Source organism: Bos indicus x Bos taurus, chromosome 15 (genome assembly GCF_003369695.1).
Source record: "Bos indicus x Bos taurus breed Angus x Brahman F1 hybrid chromosome 15, Bos_hybrid_MaternalHap_v2.0, whole genome shotgun sequence".
Lineage (NCBI taxonomy): Eukaryota > Metazoa > Chordata > Mammalia > Artiodactyla > Bovidae > Bos > Bos indicus x Bos taurus.
In genome coordinates, this window is record NC_040090.1 from 68105156 (window position 1) to 68123327 (window position 18172).

The 18172-nt window shown below is 36.8% G+C and overlaps 1 protein-coding gene across 3 annotated transcripts in view; it reads right to left on the reverse strand.

Annotated features, from left to right (window-relative positions):
• Nucleotides 1-214: 214 nt before the first annotated feature.
• The window catches only part of CWF19L2 (CWF19 like cell cycle control factor 2), a 144512-nt gene continuing 126554 nt past the window's right edge, over nt 215-18172 (reverse strand). For all 3 annotated transcript variants that reach the window (XM_027563860.1, XM_027563861.1, XM_027563859.1), the window contains 2 exons: nt 4514-4615; nt 215-1484 (listed from right to left, as the gene is read on the reverse strand). In XM_027563860.1, the coding sequence (XP_027419661.1) occupies nt 1341-1484; nt 4514-4615 (246 nt within the window). In that variant the 3' untranslated portion in view covers nt 215-1340. The remainder of the gene's footprint in view (nt 1485-4513; nt 4616-18172) is intronic.

The following is an 18172-nucleotide window of genomic DNA, read 5'->3' on the forward strand; positions in this document are numbered from 1 at the left end:
CTGAAGCATTTTTTATTTTTGTACTACCAGTATGCAATAAAATGCCCTGTAAACAAATGTTTGTTAACACACTCATTAAATAAAGAATGTTAAAGATATCTCTGAGACTTTGTAGCAAGGCCAAAATAGTCTGAAAACAGCAATAAATAAAATTTATACTGTCAATTATCAATTTGATAAAAAAGACTTAAATGCAATTTGCAAATACTGAGAATTTGAAATGATTAAACTTCCAACTTTTATTAAAATTTTAAAACTTGAGATAAAACATAAACATTTCCTTTTTCAAAATACTAAAGAAAGATATCAATATTAAAAATAACTGTCTGGTTATGAGTTACTCTAGAGTACATGTCACATTGATTTTAAATATTCAACATTTCATGACAAAATGTCAAGGTTTGGCTCCAAAAAATCAACATCTTTGAAAAAGGGTGACTACAAAAATATCTTCCATGTAAAAAATAAAGTAGCAACACTCTTGGAGATGATGGCCATGTCTTATACTTATCAGTTTTTTCTCTTCATACCAAGTGTAAGCATAAAAGAATATGAAGAACCTTAGATCAAATGGGACAACAGAATGTGCTCCTGCCACTTAAAAATACACACATTACTTATTACTTAATATTTTGTAATAATCAATACAACCCCAAAATGATGACTTGGCTAAAATTTTTAACTTTCACAGAAACCCCAAATGACTATAAACTGTGATTTTTGGACAGTACATGTAAAATCACCAAAATTCAAACACACTATTTAAAACTGCAGAAATAAAAACAAATTACGAATGTATTATATAATTCATTTAATTATTTATTATTGGAGACATTCTTTTTTCCTCTAATAAAAAGAATAGCAATGATATATATGGTATTGGAAGAAAAGTAAGAGCTTCTATAAAACACTGTGAAAAGAAATTTCAATTATCACTAAATATGCCAAGTTTTAGTTTAAATGCAAAAGAAGCTAGTCAGTAGACTTAAGAAACTTGAAGTAGAGCCATTTCCATTTGAACCAATGATTTGCAATAGTTCCTAGATAATTCTTCAGAAAAGTCTTTCTACAGATTAACTAAACAGTTTAGAACATGAAGACACAGGTACAGAACAGAACATGAACAGGTCACCCAACATAACTGGTCTCCATGGTTACTACAATGCAGTCCACAGGAGCAGGTGGTGAAGGAAACCAATACAGTTCAGTGATGTAGAGTTGTCAGAAACCTAGATCCTGACACTCTTTTTCTATTACCTGATGGTTAGTTGTTTAGCTAGATGCAATGGAAATAAAACTGAAAGAAATCCAAAAAGGAAATAAAAAATGAAAGCTTTGCCTCAACATTTTTTACTTCCGGTGAAGTCAAATGGTTTCCACCACTGAGCAAACTGCAGTGCTTTCTTCCTCTGATCTTCAAAGCTTTCTCGCATCCCTTTCCTCCAAACTCTTGGTTCTATATCCAGCATGCCACCAATGATTTCCTTTTAAAGAATGAGAAAAATACACACACATACATGTATAAAGACTGAAAAATAGGAATCAAGCTATTCCTGTTTATTATGTTACTAAATACAATATTAAGTCCTTCTCTGCAAGGATGCTTACATTTTATATAAATATTAGTTTCAAGTTAAAAACAAACAAACAAAACTTGTTTTCATTTAATTCTAACTATGTAAACCCTGTGATTCCAAGGGTCCTTAGTTGTGTCTCCTGTCAAATAATTTGTCCATTTTGTTGCTTCTTAGTACATCTATCAGACAGCAGCAAAGGGGAAGAAGAGAGAATGAAATTTAATTAATTTGGTCCTTATTAGCTGCTCTGGTAAGAAAGTCTGAAGAAAAAGTTGACCAACATGTAGCAATTATAAACTTGATTGTTCAACTACAGTTTAATCTTAGGCTAATATTCTCTCTACTATCCAATATATTTAAAAGCCAGTTTCTTCTATTAGCTGGAGATCTTTTTTTAAGAAATGAAATCATATTTTAGTACCAATCCATGTAAACCAATAATTAAAAATTATAATCACCTTCATTTAAAAAGCCATATTCCCAAGTCCTGAAATAATATATTTTCAATGGTCTGCTTATTATTCTAGATAATTTCTTTCACGATTGTCTTCCTGTTCCTATGATATCAGCTATAGAGATTAATTAAATTTATGAGAGTGAGTGGGTTTCTCTGGTGGTTCAGTGGCAAAGAACCCTCCTGCCAATGCAGGTGATGCTGGTTTGATCCCTGGGTCACGAAGATCCCCTGGAGAAGTAAAAAGAACTCACTCCAGTATTCTTGCCTGGGAAATCCCATGGACAGAAGAGTCTGGCAGGCTACAGTCCATGGGGTCACAAAAGAGTTGGAGGTGACTTAGTGACTGAGGACAGATGCATGATAGTGAGTATCCATATACAGAAAGATATGGGGGAGATTTATAATGCTTCAAGGAAGAGAAGTATGGTAATACAGGAAAACTCTGGGCTCGAGGTAGAATTCTGCATATTCAGTCTAGGTCTACAGGACTGTTAAGACCTTGGATGTAATTGCTCTAAGACATAGGTTCTTCATCTTAACAAACACTCTATTAATGAAGGGATCTACTATATACAAGCAATGGCCAAATACTGTAGGTGATACAGAAATAACTAACACACATTTCTCTGTCTTCAGAAAACTCATAATAGAATGCAGAGCTGTGGTGGGAGCCACAATAATAACCCAACTACATAAAGGACTGTCTTATAAAGCAGAATAAGGTAAATGCCAAAGTAGACTATATAGAGACTCAAAAAGAAAGGAGATTCTATTTGCTGGATATATCAAGAAAAGCTTCATGGAAAAGGAAATCTCTTCGTTGGGTAAAGGAAGTAAAGGGGCCAAGAGAGACATAGTGTAAAAAGAGGACAAATTTAATGCAAGAGTTTCTTAGCATCAGCCAATCACTAGCCATGTAGTTTAAGAAAGCCTAGCTTTATTGACCTAAATTTTTCTAAAATTTGACCTAAAATTTTCTATAAAACATCAAGTTTTGTCTCATGTGTACCATTAAGGCACACATACTACAAGGATTGATCCTTGTTCTGTTACCAAAGCAAATATTAATGTAAAGAGACCAGTCCTTCTTGCTGTCTAAACAACTGCAGGCTGAAGGGAGTTTGTGCGTACATAGGCTTTTTCTTGGAAAGAAATTTCGAGGAAAATGGATTAGCACTGTAACGCTAACTAAAAGTTTTCAACACTAAAACAGTATCATATAAATCATAACATGTGCATAATATTTGAAGGAGGACAATCTCCCAATTAAACTTAGGCAAGTTAAAAACTAGGTATTTACTTCATTTTTACTAGAATCATTTTTTTAAATAAAAGCAGAGTCATAAAATTTCTGAGTTATAAAACTCTACTGAAATTTAACAATGTTTTTCAGAGTAATGAAAACTAATTTCTTTCTAGTTAACTCTGGGAAAAGATATTCTCTCAGACAAGTTTCTAAAACGTATTTCAACAGTTCATAGATGAACGTGATTTGGAGTCTCTCGTTAGCCTTTAAGGACAACAGTATAAAAAATTATGAGTCCAAACTGCTCACAGGTCCCTAATCATTGTAGAAAATGATCTGACACAGGGGATGAAAGTGGGTAGGAAGAACAGGGAACCATGGACAAAGTTCATCTAGGCTCCTCTAATTTAGAGAGAAAGGCCTGACTTACACTAGATTGAAAGGTTACTTTCTTGAGCTGTTATTGCCCAAACTTCTTTTGATTGCTCCCATGGCTACATTAATTTCATTCTAGGCCCTGATACTAACTTACATACTTCCCAGATATTCAAAAGAACTTAAATTTAAGGACTACACCCCTAGAAGACAATCTGTAGTAATGGAAAGAATCTACTAGCAACTGAAAGATCTACACTCTAGTATCTGACCAGAAACTGTGTGAAATGAGTGCTATATTCTTCTAGGAGCGTACAGTACTTAGTTATAAACGAATCTGTGAGATCATTTGTTTTCTAGTTCAACCAAGAGCTTATGCACCCCTTGGTCTGTCACTTACTAGCACATGATCCTGGGGAAGTTATATTGGTTTCAACATCTATAAAATATAGATTGGTTTCAACATCTATAAAATGAAAGTATAAAATGTCTACATGATAGTGTTATTATGAGCATTAAATGAGTGCTAAGAACATTACCAGGCTCACTGTAAATCCTCAATGAATAGGTTATCATCATTATCAATTATCATTCTCAGCACAAGCCTGGCTGTCTCCACAGGAAAACACTACAGTCACTGCTGACACTGTCAACAAACCGTTTGGTTCCAAAGTAACATTCCTGATTGTTATAAATATCCTGGTATATATTTCTTAATAGCTTCTGGGTACTCCCTCTGAAAACTGGGTTTTACAACAGTCACCAACTTCACTGTACATTGTGCCCAAAGTTATTTCCCTTCAAAAGCAATGTGACAAAATGGCTAAATTCTGAAATTTTACCAATCTGTGAGCATACCTTTCCAAAGTAATGTGGGAATTTGTGCTGATCTTCAATGACATGGGCAAACCCTCCCTGGAGGCCAAAATCCACAGAGAAGTAAGGTAAGCCTTTGGGTACCTAAAAAACAGATAAATCACACTTGAAAACAGCATGAAATCAGGAAGTTATGCTTAATCCCTCTTCCTAATTAAGTATTCCTCAAGACAAACATATACAATGAATTTCCAATTATAAAAATACTTCAAAAAATAATCTAACATCTTAACTAAAACATTTCATTTTGTTGACTTTCGGCTGGATAGTGCTTCATAATATCCAGCAATTATAATCAGAACCAATTATTTTTCTGTCCCTGGGAAAAACAGCAAAGAAAAAGGCACTTTAAAAATATTTAACAACACAATAATTTTCTTTAGACTATGCAAATACAGATTAAGGATATGCTTTCTTGTATTTTTTCTCACAGTGCAGAAAAGGAACTGGGGCTTAGTCATATACTCAGAGCTTTGTTTATAATATCCTGGAACTTTTATTACTACTTATTGATCAAAGATAAATACAAACAATCATAGCTTTTTTATTAACTGGTAAGGTGGTATAGTAATATTTAGTTTATCAATCTCATTTTAAAATATTTCCAGTATTAAGTATTATCTTTCCCTACCTTTTTTCCCTCCCTCTTACTAAACACACTCAAAGACACACATGAACACACACACACACGTGTGCAGACATGAAGTATTTCAGACACTATCTTGATTGGAAAAGGTCATAATTTCTAGCTTTATATTAAGTAGATCTTCTGTCCTTGCAAGTTTTCCCTCCAAGCCCTAATTCTGTTACTAGAAAGTATTCAAACTGGTCAATTTAAAGTAATATTGGGCACTTCCCTGGTGGTCCAGTGGCTAAGACACTGTGCTCCCAAGGAAGGGGGCCTGGGGTCGAACAGTGGTTGAGGAACTAGAACCCACATGCTGAACTAAGAATTTACATGTCACAACTAAAGATGTGGCACTAAGACCCAACACAGCCAAATAAGTAAATAAATAAATTTTTTTAAAAAAGTAATATTGCAGTTGTTCAGTCACAAAGTCGTGTCCAACTCTTTGCGACCCCATGGACTGCAGCATGCAGGCTTCCCTTTCCTCCACTATCTCCCAGAGTTTGCTCAAATTCATGTCCAGTGAGTTGGTGATGTTATCTAACCATCACATCCTCTGCCACCCCCTTCTCCTGCCTTCAATCTTTCCCAGCGTCAAGGTCTTTCCAAATGAGTTGGCTCTTCACATCAGCTGGGCAAAGTATTGGAGCTTCAGCATCAGTCCTTCCAATGAATATTCAAGGTTGATTTCCTTTAGGACTGACTGGTTTGATCTCCTTGTAGCCCAAGGACATCATGTCTTCTCCAGCATCACAATTTCAAAGCATCAATTCCTCTGCACTCAGCCTTCTTTATGGTCCCAGTCTCAAATCCATACCTGACTATTGGAAAAACCACAGATTTGACAATATGGAACTCTGTCAGCAAAATGATGTCTCTGCTTTTTAATATGTTGTCTCAGATTGTCGTAGCTTTCCTTCAAGGAACAAGCGTCTTTTAATTTCATGGCTGCAGTCACCATCCACAGTGCTTAATATCTCTCTCCCTTAATCCCCTCATAAAGTCACATTTGCTAATTTTGGCAGTGAATTATATTTGTTGTCATTCAGTTACTCAGTCATGGCCAACTTTTTGTGATCCCATGGATGCAACATGTCAGGCTTTCCTATTCTTCACCATCTCCCAGAGCTTGCTCAAACTCATGTCCATCAAGTAAGGGATGCCATCCAACAATCTCATCCTCTGTCGTCCCCTTCTCCTCCTGCCTTCAATCTTTCCCTGGACCAGCATCTTTTCTAATGAGCTGGCTCTTCACATCAGGTGGCCAATGTATTGGAGCTTCAGCTTCAGCATCAGTCCTTCTAATGATTATTCAGAATCAATTTCCATTCAGATTGACTGGCTTGATCTCCTTGCAGTCCAAGAGTCTTCTCCAGCACCATAGTTCAAAAGCATCAGTTCTTCAGAGATCAGCCTTCTTTATGGTTCAACTTTCACATCCATACATGATTACTGGAAAAACCATACACTTGACTGTATGGACCTTTGTTGGCAAAATAATGTCTCTGCTTTTTAATACACTGTCTAGGTTTGTCATAGTTTTTCTACCAAGGAGTGTCTTTGGATTTTGTGACTGCATTCACCATCTGCAGTGACTTTGAACACATGAAAATAAAGTCTGTCCCTGTTTCCACATCTATCTGCCATAAAGTGATGGAACTGGAGGCCATGATCTTTGTTTTTTGAATGTTGAGTTTATGCCAGCTTTTTCCCTCTCCTCTTTCACCTTCATCAAGAGGCTATTAGTTCTTCTTTGGTGTCTGCCATAAGGGTAGTGTCTGCCCTAAGGGTGGTGTCATCTGCATATCTGAGGTTATTGATATTTCTCCTTACAATCTTGCTTCCAGTTTGTGTTTCATCTAGCCTGGCATTTCACATGATGTATTCTGCGTATAAGTTAAATAAGCAGAATGACAACATACAGCCTTGATGTACTCCTTTCCCAATTTGGAACCAGTCTGTTGTTTCATCTTTGGTGTTAACTTTTGCTTCCTGATATCCATACAGGTTTCTCAGAAGGCAGGTAAAGTGGTCTGGCAGCCCCATCTAATTAATAATTTTCCATCGTTTGTTGTGATCCACACAGTCAAAGGCTTTAGAATAATCAATGAAACAGAAGTAGATGTTTTTCTGGAATTCTCTTGCTTTTTTGATGATCCATCAGATGTTGGCAATTTGATCTCTGGCTCCTCTCCCTTTTCTAAATCCAGCTTGAACATCTGAAAGCTCTCAGTTCATGTACTATGGAAGCCTGGCTTGGAGAACTTGAGTATCACTTTGATAGCATGTGAAATGAATGCAATTGTGCGATAGTTTGAACATTTTTTGGCATTACTTTCTTTGGGATTGGAAATGAAAACTGACCTTTTCCAGTCCGGTGGCCACTGCTGAGTTTTCCAAATTTGCTGGCATATTGACTGAAGCACTTTAACAAACAGTATCATCTTTTAGGATCTGAAATAGTCTAGCTGGCATTCTATCACCTCCACTAGCTTTGTTCACAGTGATGTTTCCTAAGGCCCACTTGACTTCACACTCCAAGATGTTTGGCTCTAGGTGAATGATCACACCATCGTGGTTATCCAGGTCATTAAGATATTTTTTTTGTATAGTTTTTCTGTGTATTCTTGCCACCTTACTTAAAATCTTCTAATTCTGTTAGATCCATACCATTTCTGTCTTTTATTACGCCCATCTTTGCATGGAATGTTCCCTTGGTATCTCTAATTTTCTTGAAGAGATGTCTAGTCTTTCCCATTCTATTGTTTTCTTATGTTTCTTTGCATTGTTCACTTTGGAAGACTTTCTTATCTCTCCTTGCTAGTCTTTGGAACTCTGCATTCAGGGGGGCGTATCTTTCCTTTTCTCCTTTGCCTTTTGCTTCTCTTCTTTCCTTAGCTATTTGTAAGGCCTCCCCAGAAGGCCATTTTGTCCTTTTGAATTTCTTTTTTCTCAGGGATGGTTTTGGTCACTGCCTCCTGTACAATATCATAAACCTCCATCCATAGTTCTTCAGACACTCTATCAGATCTGATCCCTTGATTATCACTTCCATTATACAATCATTGGGGATTTGATTTAGGTCATACCTTAATGGCCTAGTAGTTTTCCCTACTTTCTTCAATTTAAGTCTGTGTTCGGCAATAAGGAGTTCATTATCTGAGCCACAGTCAGCTCCTGGTCTTATTTTTTCTGACTACATAGAGCTTCTCTATCTTACGCTGCAAAGATATAATCAATCTGATTTTGGTACTGACCCAAGAAAAAGAAATGCAAAAAAGCAAATTGGCTGTCTGAGGAGGCCTTACAAATAGCTGTGAAAAGAAGAGAAGCGAAAAGCAAAAGGGAAAAGGAAAGATATAACCATTTGAATGCAGAGTTCGAAAGAATAACAAGGAGAGATAAGAAAGCATTCCTCAGCAATCAATGAAAAGAAATAGAGGAAAACGATACAATGGGAAAGACTAGAGATCTCTTCAAGAAAATTAGAGACACCAAGGGAACATTTCATGCAAAGATGGGCTCAATAAAGGACAGAAATGATAAGGACTTTACAGAAGCAGAAAATATTAAGAGGTGGCAAGAATACACAGAAGAACTGTATAAAAAAAGATCTTCATAACCCAGATAATCACGATGGTGTGATCACTCACCTAGAGCCAGATATCCTGGAATGTGAAGTCAAATGGGAATTAGGAAGCATCACTACGAATAAAGCTAGTGGAGGTGATGGAATTCCAGTTGAGCTATTTCAAATCCTGAAAGATGATGCTGTGAAAGTGCTGCACTCAATATGCCAGCAAATTTGGAAAATTCCGCAGTGGCCACAGGACTGGAAAAGGTCAGTTTTCATTCCAATCCCAAAGAAAGGCAATGCCAAAGAATGCTCAAACTACCACACAATTGTACCCATCTCACACACTAGTAAAGTAATGCTCAAAATTCTCCAAGCCAGGCTTCACCAATACGTGAATCTTGAACTTGCAGATGTTCAAGTTGGTTTTAGAAAAGGCAGAGGAACCAGAGATCAAACTGCCAACATCCGCTGGATCATTGCAAAAGCAAGAGAGTTCCATAAAAACATCTATTTCTGCTTCATTGACCATGCGAAAGCCTTTGTGTGGATCACAACAAACTGTGGAAAGTTCTTAAAAAAATGGGAATACCAGACCTCCTGAGCTGCCTCCTGACACATTTGTATGTGGGTCAGGAAGCAATAGTTAGAACGGACATGGAACAACAGACTGGTTCCAAATAGGAAAAGGAGTACGTCAAGGCTGTATATTGTCACCCTGCTTATTTAACTTATATGCAGAGTACATCATGAGAAACGCTGGGCTGGAGGAAGCACAAGCTAGAATAAAGATTGCTGGGAGAAATATCAATAACCTCAGATATGCAGATGACACCATCCTTATAGCAGAAAGTGAAGAACTAAAGAGCCTCTTGATGAAAGTCAAAGAGGAGAGTGAAAAAGTTGGCTTAAAACTCAACATTCAGATAACTAATATCATGGCACCCAGTCCCATCACTTCATGGCAAATGGATGGGGAAACAGTGGAAACAGTGGCTGACTTTATTTTTCTGGGCTCCAAAATCACTGCAGATGGTGACTGTAGCCATGAAATTAAAAGACACTCCTTGGAAGAAAAGTTATGACCAACATAGACAGCATATTAAAAAGCAGAGACATTACTTTGCCAACAAAGGTCCGTCTAGTCAAGGCTATGGTTTTTCCAGTGGTCATGTATGGATGTGAGAGTTGGACTATAAAGAAAGCTGAGCACCAAAGAATTGATGCTTTAGAACTGTGGTGTTGGAGAAGACTCTTGAGAGTCCCTTGGACTGAAAGGAGATCCAACCAGTCCATTCTAAAGGAGATCAGTCCTGGGTGTTCATTGGAAGGACTGATGTTGAAGCTGAAACTCCAATACTTTGGCCACCTGATGCGAAGAGCTGACTCATTTGAAAAGACCCTGATGCTGGGAAAGATTGAGGGCATAAGGAGACCAGGACAAAAGAGGATGAGATGGTTGGATGGCATCACCAACTTGATGGACATGGGTTTGGGCGGACTCTGGGAGTTGGTGATGGACAGGAGGCCTAGCGTGCTGCAGTTCATGGGGTTGCAAAGAGTTGGACATGACTGAGTGACTGAACTGAACTGAACTGATGTCCATATGTAGAACCATCTCTTGTGTTGTTGGAAGCAGGTGTTTGCTATGACCAGTGCATTCTCTTGGCAAAACTCTGTTAGCCTTTGCTCTGCTTCCTTTTGTATTCAAAGACCAAACTTGCCTGTTACTCCAGGTTTCTCTTGACTTCCTACATTTGCATTCCAGTCCCCTATGATGAAAAGCACATCTCTTCTTTAGTGTTAGTTCTAGAAGGTCTTATAGTTCTTCATAGGACCTTTCAACTTCAGTTTCTTTGGCATTAGTGGTTGGGGCATAGGCTTGGATTACTATGATACTGGTTGAATGGTTTGCCTTGGAAACGAACAGAAACCATTTTGTCGTTTTTGAGATTGCCCCGAAGTACTGCATTTCAGACTGTTTTGTTGACTCTGAGGGCTACTCCCTTTCCTCTAAGGGATTCTTGCCCACAGTGGTAGATATAATGGTCATCTGAATTAAATTTGACTATTACTGTCCACTGTAGTTCACTGATTCCTAAAATGTCGATGTTCACTCTTGCCATCTCCTGTTTGACCACTTCCAATTTACCTTGATTCATGGACCTAACATTGCAGGTTCCTATGCAATATTGTTAAAAGCATCAGACATTACTTTCACCACCAAACATATCCATAACTGGGTGCTATTTCTGCTTTGGCTCAGCCTCTTCATTCCTTTTGGAGGTATTGCTCTGCTCTTCTCCAGGAGCATATTGGACACCACCAACCTGGGGAGTTCATCTTTCAGTGTCGTATCTTTTTGCCTTTTCATACTGTCATGGGGTTCTCAAGGCAAGAATGCTGCAGTGGTTTGCCATTCCCTTCTCTGATGGACCACGTTTTGTCAGAACTCTCCACCATGATCCGTCCATCTGGGGTGGCCCTACACGGCATGATTCAGTTTCACTGAATTACATATTTCTATTTAATTACATATATTTTGTATTGTGCCCTCCAGAAGTCATGCCTTGGGAAGAGATAGTGTAGTGTGATAGGGTGGAAGAAGAGTGGTCATCTTGAAATAGTATAAAGCAATTAAAACCGGGGCCTATAAAGAGTTGTATAGGTTATAGGAAAAGTGTAAGTTAAACAATCAGTTTACAAAATAGTATATAACATACAATGCAGAGAAATGGTTACTATTCGTGCTTTTTAAAAAATATTTTCACATTTTTAAAGTAAAATTTAAAACACATATGACATAGTTAGCCAAAAAAATAGATAGACAAGACTCTAATCACAGTTCTGTTACTTATAACTATAATTTTAGGCAAGTTGTTTAAGATCTGTGAGTCTTAACAATAAATATGAAGAGCTCAGAAGTCTGCTGTGAGGATCAAATAGAAAAATGCATATTAAGTACACAGACTAATGTTTGGCAAAGAGAATATTATTCAAATATTATTTTCATTTCCATCTCCTACTAACAATGCTTTGTGCAAATCTAGTAGTCAAAAAAGAATGGAAGGCTCCATTAAAATACTTTTTGCTATCTGAAATAGATCAATGTATGAACATGAATATGAATGGCTAAAATTATATTGAAGACTACATGGTAAAGAACAGTACTCTCCAGGAAGAGATCTTGAGGAATCAACTTATGATAACAGTGCCCATGTTTTTTGTTGGTATGATACTGTATTTTGCAGAAAAATGGCTTCCTAAATATGTCAATGCTCTTATTCCCTATTTGCCATAAATAAATTATATTATAAGGCAAAAGGGGCTTTGCAGATATGATTAAGTTAGGGATCTTGAAATGGAAAGATTATCCCAGGTTATACAGGATATGACAGAAAGGTCCGAGTCAGAGAAAGACTGGAAGATCCTATACTGGTTGGCTCTGAAAGAACCACAAGCCATGGAATGCAGGTGACTTCCAGAAACTGAAAACGGCAAGGAAATGGATTCTCCCTAAGAGCCTCAAAAAAAAGCAGGCCTGCTAACATCTAGATTTTAAACCCATTTCATATTTGTGACTTCCAAAATTATGAGATAATAAGTGTGTTATTTTTAAAGCACTAAGTTTGTGGTAATTTGTATATACACAGTAAAGCTCAACAACATATTGTATAATTTCCAAGATGAACACACTGTCACAAGCAACTCTTCTCTCATTGAAGGATGCAAAAGGTACAACCTACACTCTTGCTAGAGTTATTAGTCAGTAGGCACTGCCAAGGCTCCATTATCAAATACATGTACATTTAGTACTCCCCTTTTCCTGCCCTGACCAGCAGGAGTGAAAGAAGTTGGAACTTTGGTACCACCCATGAAGAGTACTGACAGAATTACAGCAAAAAAATTTATTGATCATAGAAAAACAGTAGTATTTGTTTTCCCCTTTAAACATTCCAGTCTTTAATCCTGACTTTCTATAATTGTCCTCATATTTAAAGATCCCAGGGTAAACTCAAATTTCCCTTGAGGTGGACTTTGCTTAGTTTCAAAAGTCAAATCGAAGATGTCTTACATGTTTTTCAACTGCTACAGTTATCACAGAATTAAATTTCAAAATCCTAATAAAAAGTTGAGAAGAATTCATGTGACCTCTCTATAAACTGTCTTGAGAATTTAAAAAAAAATCTTGTGAAAAAAGATCACTTTCTTGACAACTTGCGTGAACATCATGCAACCCCTCTGCAATTAACATTCAGATGTTTTTCCCTTGCATATTTTCATGAACTTCACACTACACTGAAAATAAATTAAAAAACCCAGAGCAAGTAGACAAAATAGACATTAAGAAAAAGTTTATACTCACACAAATAAAAACATAAATGAACAGAGAGTTAGAATGAATTATAAATAGGCAAATCTGTACTAACAGCTAAGAATCTACTATGGGAAAAAAATCACCACCCCAACACACATACAAAATACTTCATGAACTAAGGAGATGGGATAGAGGGCTGCTTTTTTTCTGGACGTAGAGTTTTTTTAAAAGAAGCAAAATGAGATTTCTTCGGAATTAAAATAAAGTTAAAATAGATCAAGATTGTTCACTTCATGCTCAGAAACATTATCATGTTAAAAAGACACTGGAAAGCTTAACTTTGTAAAAAGTGACCTGCTTTGAAATTATTCTTGGACTCAAGTTCTCGTCACAATTCCATCCACATAATTATTAAATCCTAAAGCTAAGAGGGATTTCAAGAGGTCATCTAGTTCATTCCCAAGCTGCTCTGACTTGGATAAACAGTCTCAGATAAAACACTATGTGGTGATTTAGAAAAGAATCCACTTCAAAGTTAAATATGTAATAACCATTGCAAGAAGAATTTGTATGTGTTTCTTACTGGTTAAGTGAAAATATTAACCTCCAGGAACTTATTTCAGCTATATATTCAGATTAAAATAAATAAACTTGCAGTAGATACTAGATTGTTGTTGTTGTTCAGTCGCTAAGTCATGTCCTATTCTTTGCGACCCCATGGACTGCAGCAGGCCAGGCTTCCCTGTCCTTCACTGTCTCCTGAAGTTTGCTCAAACTCATGCCCATTGAGTTGGTGATGCCATCCAACCATCTCATCCTCTGCTGCCCCCTTCTCCTGCCCTCAATCTTTCCCAGCATCAGGGTATTTTCCAATGAGTCGCCTCTTCGCATCAGGTAGCCAAAGGACTGGAGCTTCAGCATCAGTTCTTCCAATGAATATTCAGGGTTGATTTGCTTTAGGATGGACTGGTTTGATCTCCTTGCTGTCCGAGGGATTCCCAAGTCTTCTGCAGCACCACAATTCAAAAGCATCAATTCTTCAGCACTCAGCCTTCTTTATGGTGCAACTCTCACATCTGTACATGATTACTGGAAAAACCACAGTTATGACTACAGCGACCTTTATTTGCAAAGTGATGTCTCTGCTTTTTTTATACACTGTCTAGGTGGGTCACAGCTTTTCTTTCAAGGAGCAAGCACCTTTTCATTTCGTGGCTGCAGTCACCATCCACAGTGATTTTGGAGCTGAAGAAAAGAAAATCTGTCACTATTTCCATTGTTTTCCCATCTATGTGCCATGAAGCAATGGGACCGGAAGCCATGATCTTCATTTTTTGAATGTTGAGTTTTATGCCAGCTCCTTCACTCTCTTCTTTCACCTTTACCAAAAGGCTCTTTAGTTTCTCTTCTCTTTCTGCCATTAGAGAGGTATCATCTGCATATCTGAGGTTGTTGATATTTCTCCTGGAAATCTTGATTCCAGCTTGTGATTCATCCAGACTGGCATTTTGCATAATGTACTCTGCTTAGAAGTTAAATAAGCAGGATGACAACAATATATAGTCTTGATGCATTCCTTTTGCAATTTTGAACCAGTCTGTTGTTCCAAGTCAGGTGCTAACTGTTGCTTCTTGACCTGCATACAGGTTTCTCAGGAGGCAGGTAAGGTGGTCTGGTATTCCCATGTCCTTTAGAATGTTCCATAGTTTGTTGTGATCCACACAGTTAAAGCCTCTTCATTCTTTCTGGAGCTATTTCTCTGCTCTCTCCCAGTAGCTTATCAGGCACCTTCCAGTCTGGGGGATTCATCTCCTGGTGTCATAGCTTTTTGCCTTTTCATACTGTTCATGGGCTTCTTGAGGCAAGAATACTTTAGTGGTTTGCCATTCTCTTCCCTAGAGGGACTAGATGGCTTACCAATAAAATACTGCATATATAGTAGTTATCATGGAGTTCATATCTGTTGACTTATATCTATCAATATATATACTTGTTTTAAACTGATTTTAAGTTCAAAGACATTCTAAAAGATCTATTATTTTTTATTCCCCCTACATATTTTCTATTTTTGATATCATATTTTACATCTTTATGCCTATCCCTTAACTGTTTACTTTAGTTATACTTAATTTTATCATTTTTGTCTTTTAACTTTTCTAATAATTCAGTTTAAAAAATGCTTATTTGGCTGCATTGGGTCTTAGCTGCGGTATGCAGGATCTTTGCTGCCATGCACCCAGGGCTCTCCAGTTGCGGCATATGGGATTTGTCACCCCATGGCATGTGGGAACTTTGTTCCCTGACCAGGGTCGAACTTGCATCTGAAGGTGAATTCTTAACCACTGGACCATCAAGGAAGTCCCTCTATAGTTCTTCTTTTTGATATATATATTTTTTAACCTTCTTATTTTATACTGGGATATAGCTTATTAACAATGTTGTGATAGTTTCAGATGAACAGCAAAGGGACTCAGCCATACATATACATGTATCCATTCTTCTCCAAACTCCCCTCCCATCCAGGTTGTCATGTAACACTGAGCAGAGTTCCATGTGCTATACAGTAGGTATTTGTTGCTTATCCATTTTAAATACAACAGTGTGAACACATCCATCTGAAACTCCCTAACTATCCCTTCCCCCCAGCAACCATAAATACATTTTTTAAGTCTGTGAGTCTCTTTCTATTTTGTAAGGAAGTTCTTTTGTATCATTTCTTTTAGATTCCACATATAAGGGATGTCATACAGTATTTCTCCTTCTCTACCTAACTTACTTCACTCAGTATGACACTCTCTAGAGTAGGAGGGTTCCTTTCTCGCCACATCTTCTCCAGCATTTATTTTTGATGATAGCCATACTGCCTGGTATTTCTTTACTATTATTTAACTTCTCTATGGCTGTTTCTTAAGCTATAAGATAGGGGGAAAGAGTTGGGTAGTTCAAGAAATAAACATATAAATGGCCTGGAGCTACTAAGCACTTAATAAATGTTTGCTCTAAGGCTATCGTGGTAGGTGTTTTAGATAGATATATATATCTCCTCTTTTGTGAAATGTTTTATCAAGTCCTTAGTCCATTCATTAGGTAAGTTTTAAGGGGCTTTTCTATCGATACTTACAAGTATTTTAAATATGAACAATATTAACCTCTGTCTTATCTGCCCCAGTTAGTGAAAGAGAAGAGATTTAACATGAAATCAATGACATCTGCTAACTTTGTGGGCTCTTCTCATCTAAGTTTAAAAGGTATCATTCTTTCAGAAGTCTAGCCAAAAATACAATTCTATTGTGTTCTAAATTATTGTTAAAACCTAATTCTAATTTTGTTGTATACTCTGAAGCCTTGACTTTAGCAGGGAGCAACAGGAGGGGGTAGATGTTAGCTGTGTGTTTTTGTCATATATGGCCTTTATTATTTTGAGGTATGTTCCCTCTATGCCCATCTTCTGGAGAAATTTATCATAAATGAGTGCCAAATTTTATCAAAAGCTTTTTCTGCCATCTATTGAGATGATCACATGGTTTTTATTTTCAATTTGTTAATGTGGTATATCACATTGATTGATTTATGAATACTGAAACATTCTTGGAATTCTGGGTTAAATCTCACTTGATCATGGTATATGATCTTTTTAATGTATTGCTGGATTCAGTCTGCTATTATTTATTGAGGATTTTTTCATCTATGTTCATCAGCGATACTGAACTCTAATCTTTTTTGTGATATCTCTGTCTGGTTTTAGTATCAGGTTGATGCTGGACTCATAGAATGAGTTTAGAAGCGTTCCTTCCTCTGCAATTTTTTGGAATAGTTTCAGAAGGATAAATGTTCAATAGAATTCAGCTGTAAAGCCATCTGGTTCTAGATTTTTGTTTGCTGGAAATTTTTAAATTACTGACTCAAGTTCAGTACTCGTAATTCGTCCATTCATCTTTTCTATTTGTGCTTGGCTCAGTTTTGGAAGATTATACCTTCAAAAGATCCCAAACAACCGAAACAATCTTGAGAAAGAAGAACAAAGCTGGAAGAATTATGCTCCTTGACTTCAGACCACACTGTTTAATACAAAGCTATACCCATCAGAACAGTTTGATGCTGGCATTGAAAACAGACACAGATCAATGGAACAGACTAGACAGCCCAGAAATAAACTCACACACCTACAGTCACCAAAAAGAACCAAGAATATACAATGAAGAAAAGACAGTCTCTTCAATAAACAGTGCTGGGAAAACTAGACAGATACATGTAAAGAAGTGAAATTAGAACATTCTCTAACACCATACAAAAAATAAAAGTCAAAATGGATTAAAGATCTAAAGTTAAGGCCAGATACTATAAAATGCCTACAGGAAAATAGAGAACATTCAGTGACATGAATCACAGCAAAAGTTTTTGTATCCATCTCCTGGAGTATATTAAATAAAAGCAAAAGTAAACAAATGGGACCTAAGTAAATTTAAAAGCTTTTACACAGCAAAGGAAATTATCAACAAAATTTAAAGACAACCTACTAAATGGGAGAAAATTTTTGCAAATTATATGACCAATAAGGGGTTAATCCAACATACATAAACAGTCAATACAACTCAATATAAAAACAAACAAACAAACAAACAACCTAACTAAAAAGGGGATAAAAAAACTGAATACACATTTTACCAAGGAGGAAATGAAGATGGCCACAGGCATATGAAAAGATGCTCAAAATCTCTAATCATCAGGAAAATGCTAATCAAATCCAAAACCACAATGAGATATCACCTCACACCTTTATGGCTACTGCTAAAAATAAAACAAATAACAAAGTCGGCAAGGATATAAAGAAAAGAGAACACTAAAATGCTATTGGTGGGAATGTAAATCGGTGTAGCCACTGGGCAAAACAGTGCAGAGGTTTATTAAAAAACTCAATACACAGCTACCATGTCACTCAGCAATTCCTCTCCTGGGTATATATATCTGAAAAAAACAAAAACACTAATTTGAAAAGGTATATGCATAGAATGTTTATGCTGTTGTTCAGTTGCCAAGTCATGTCCAACTCTTCACAATCCCATGGACTGCAGCACTTCAGGCCTCCCTGTCCCTCATCATCTCCCAGAGTTTGCCCAAGTT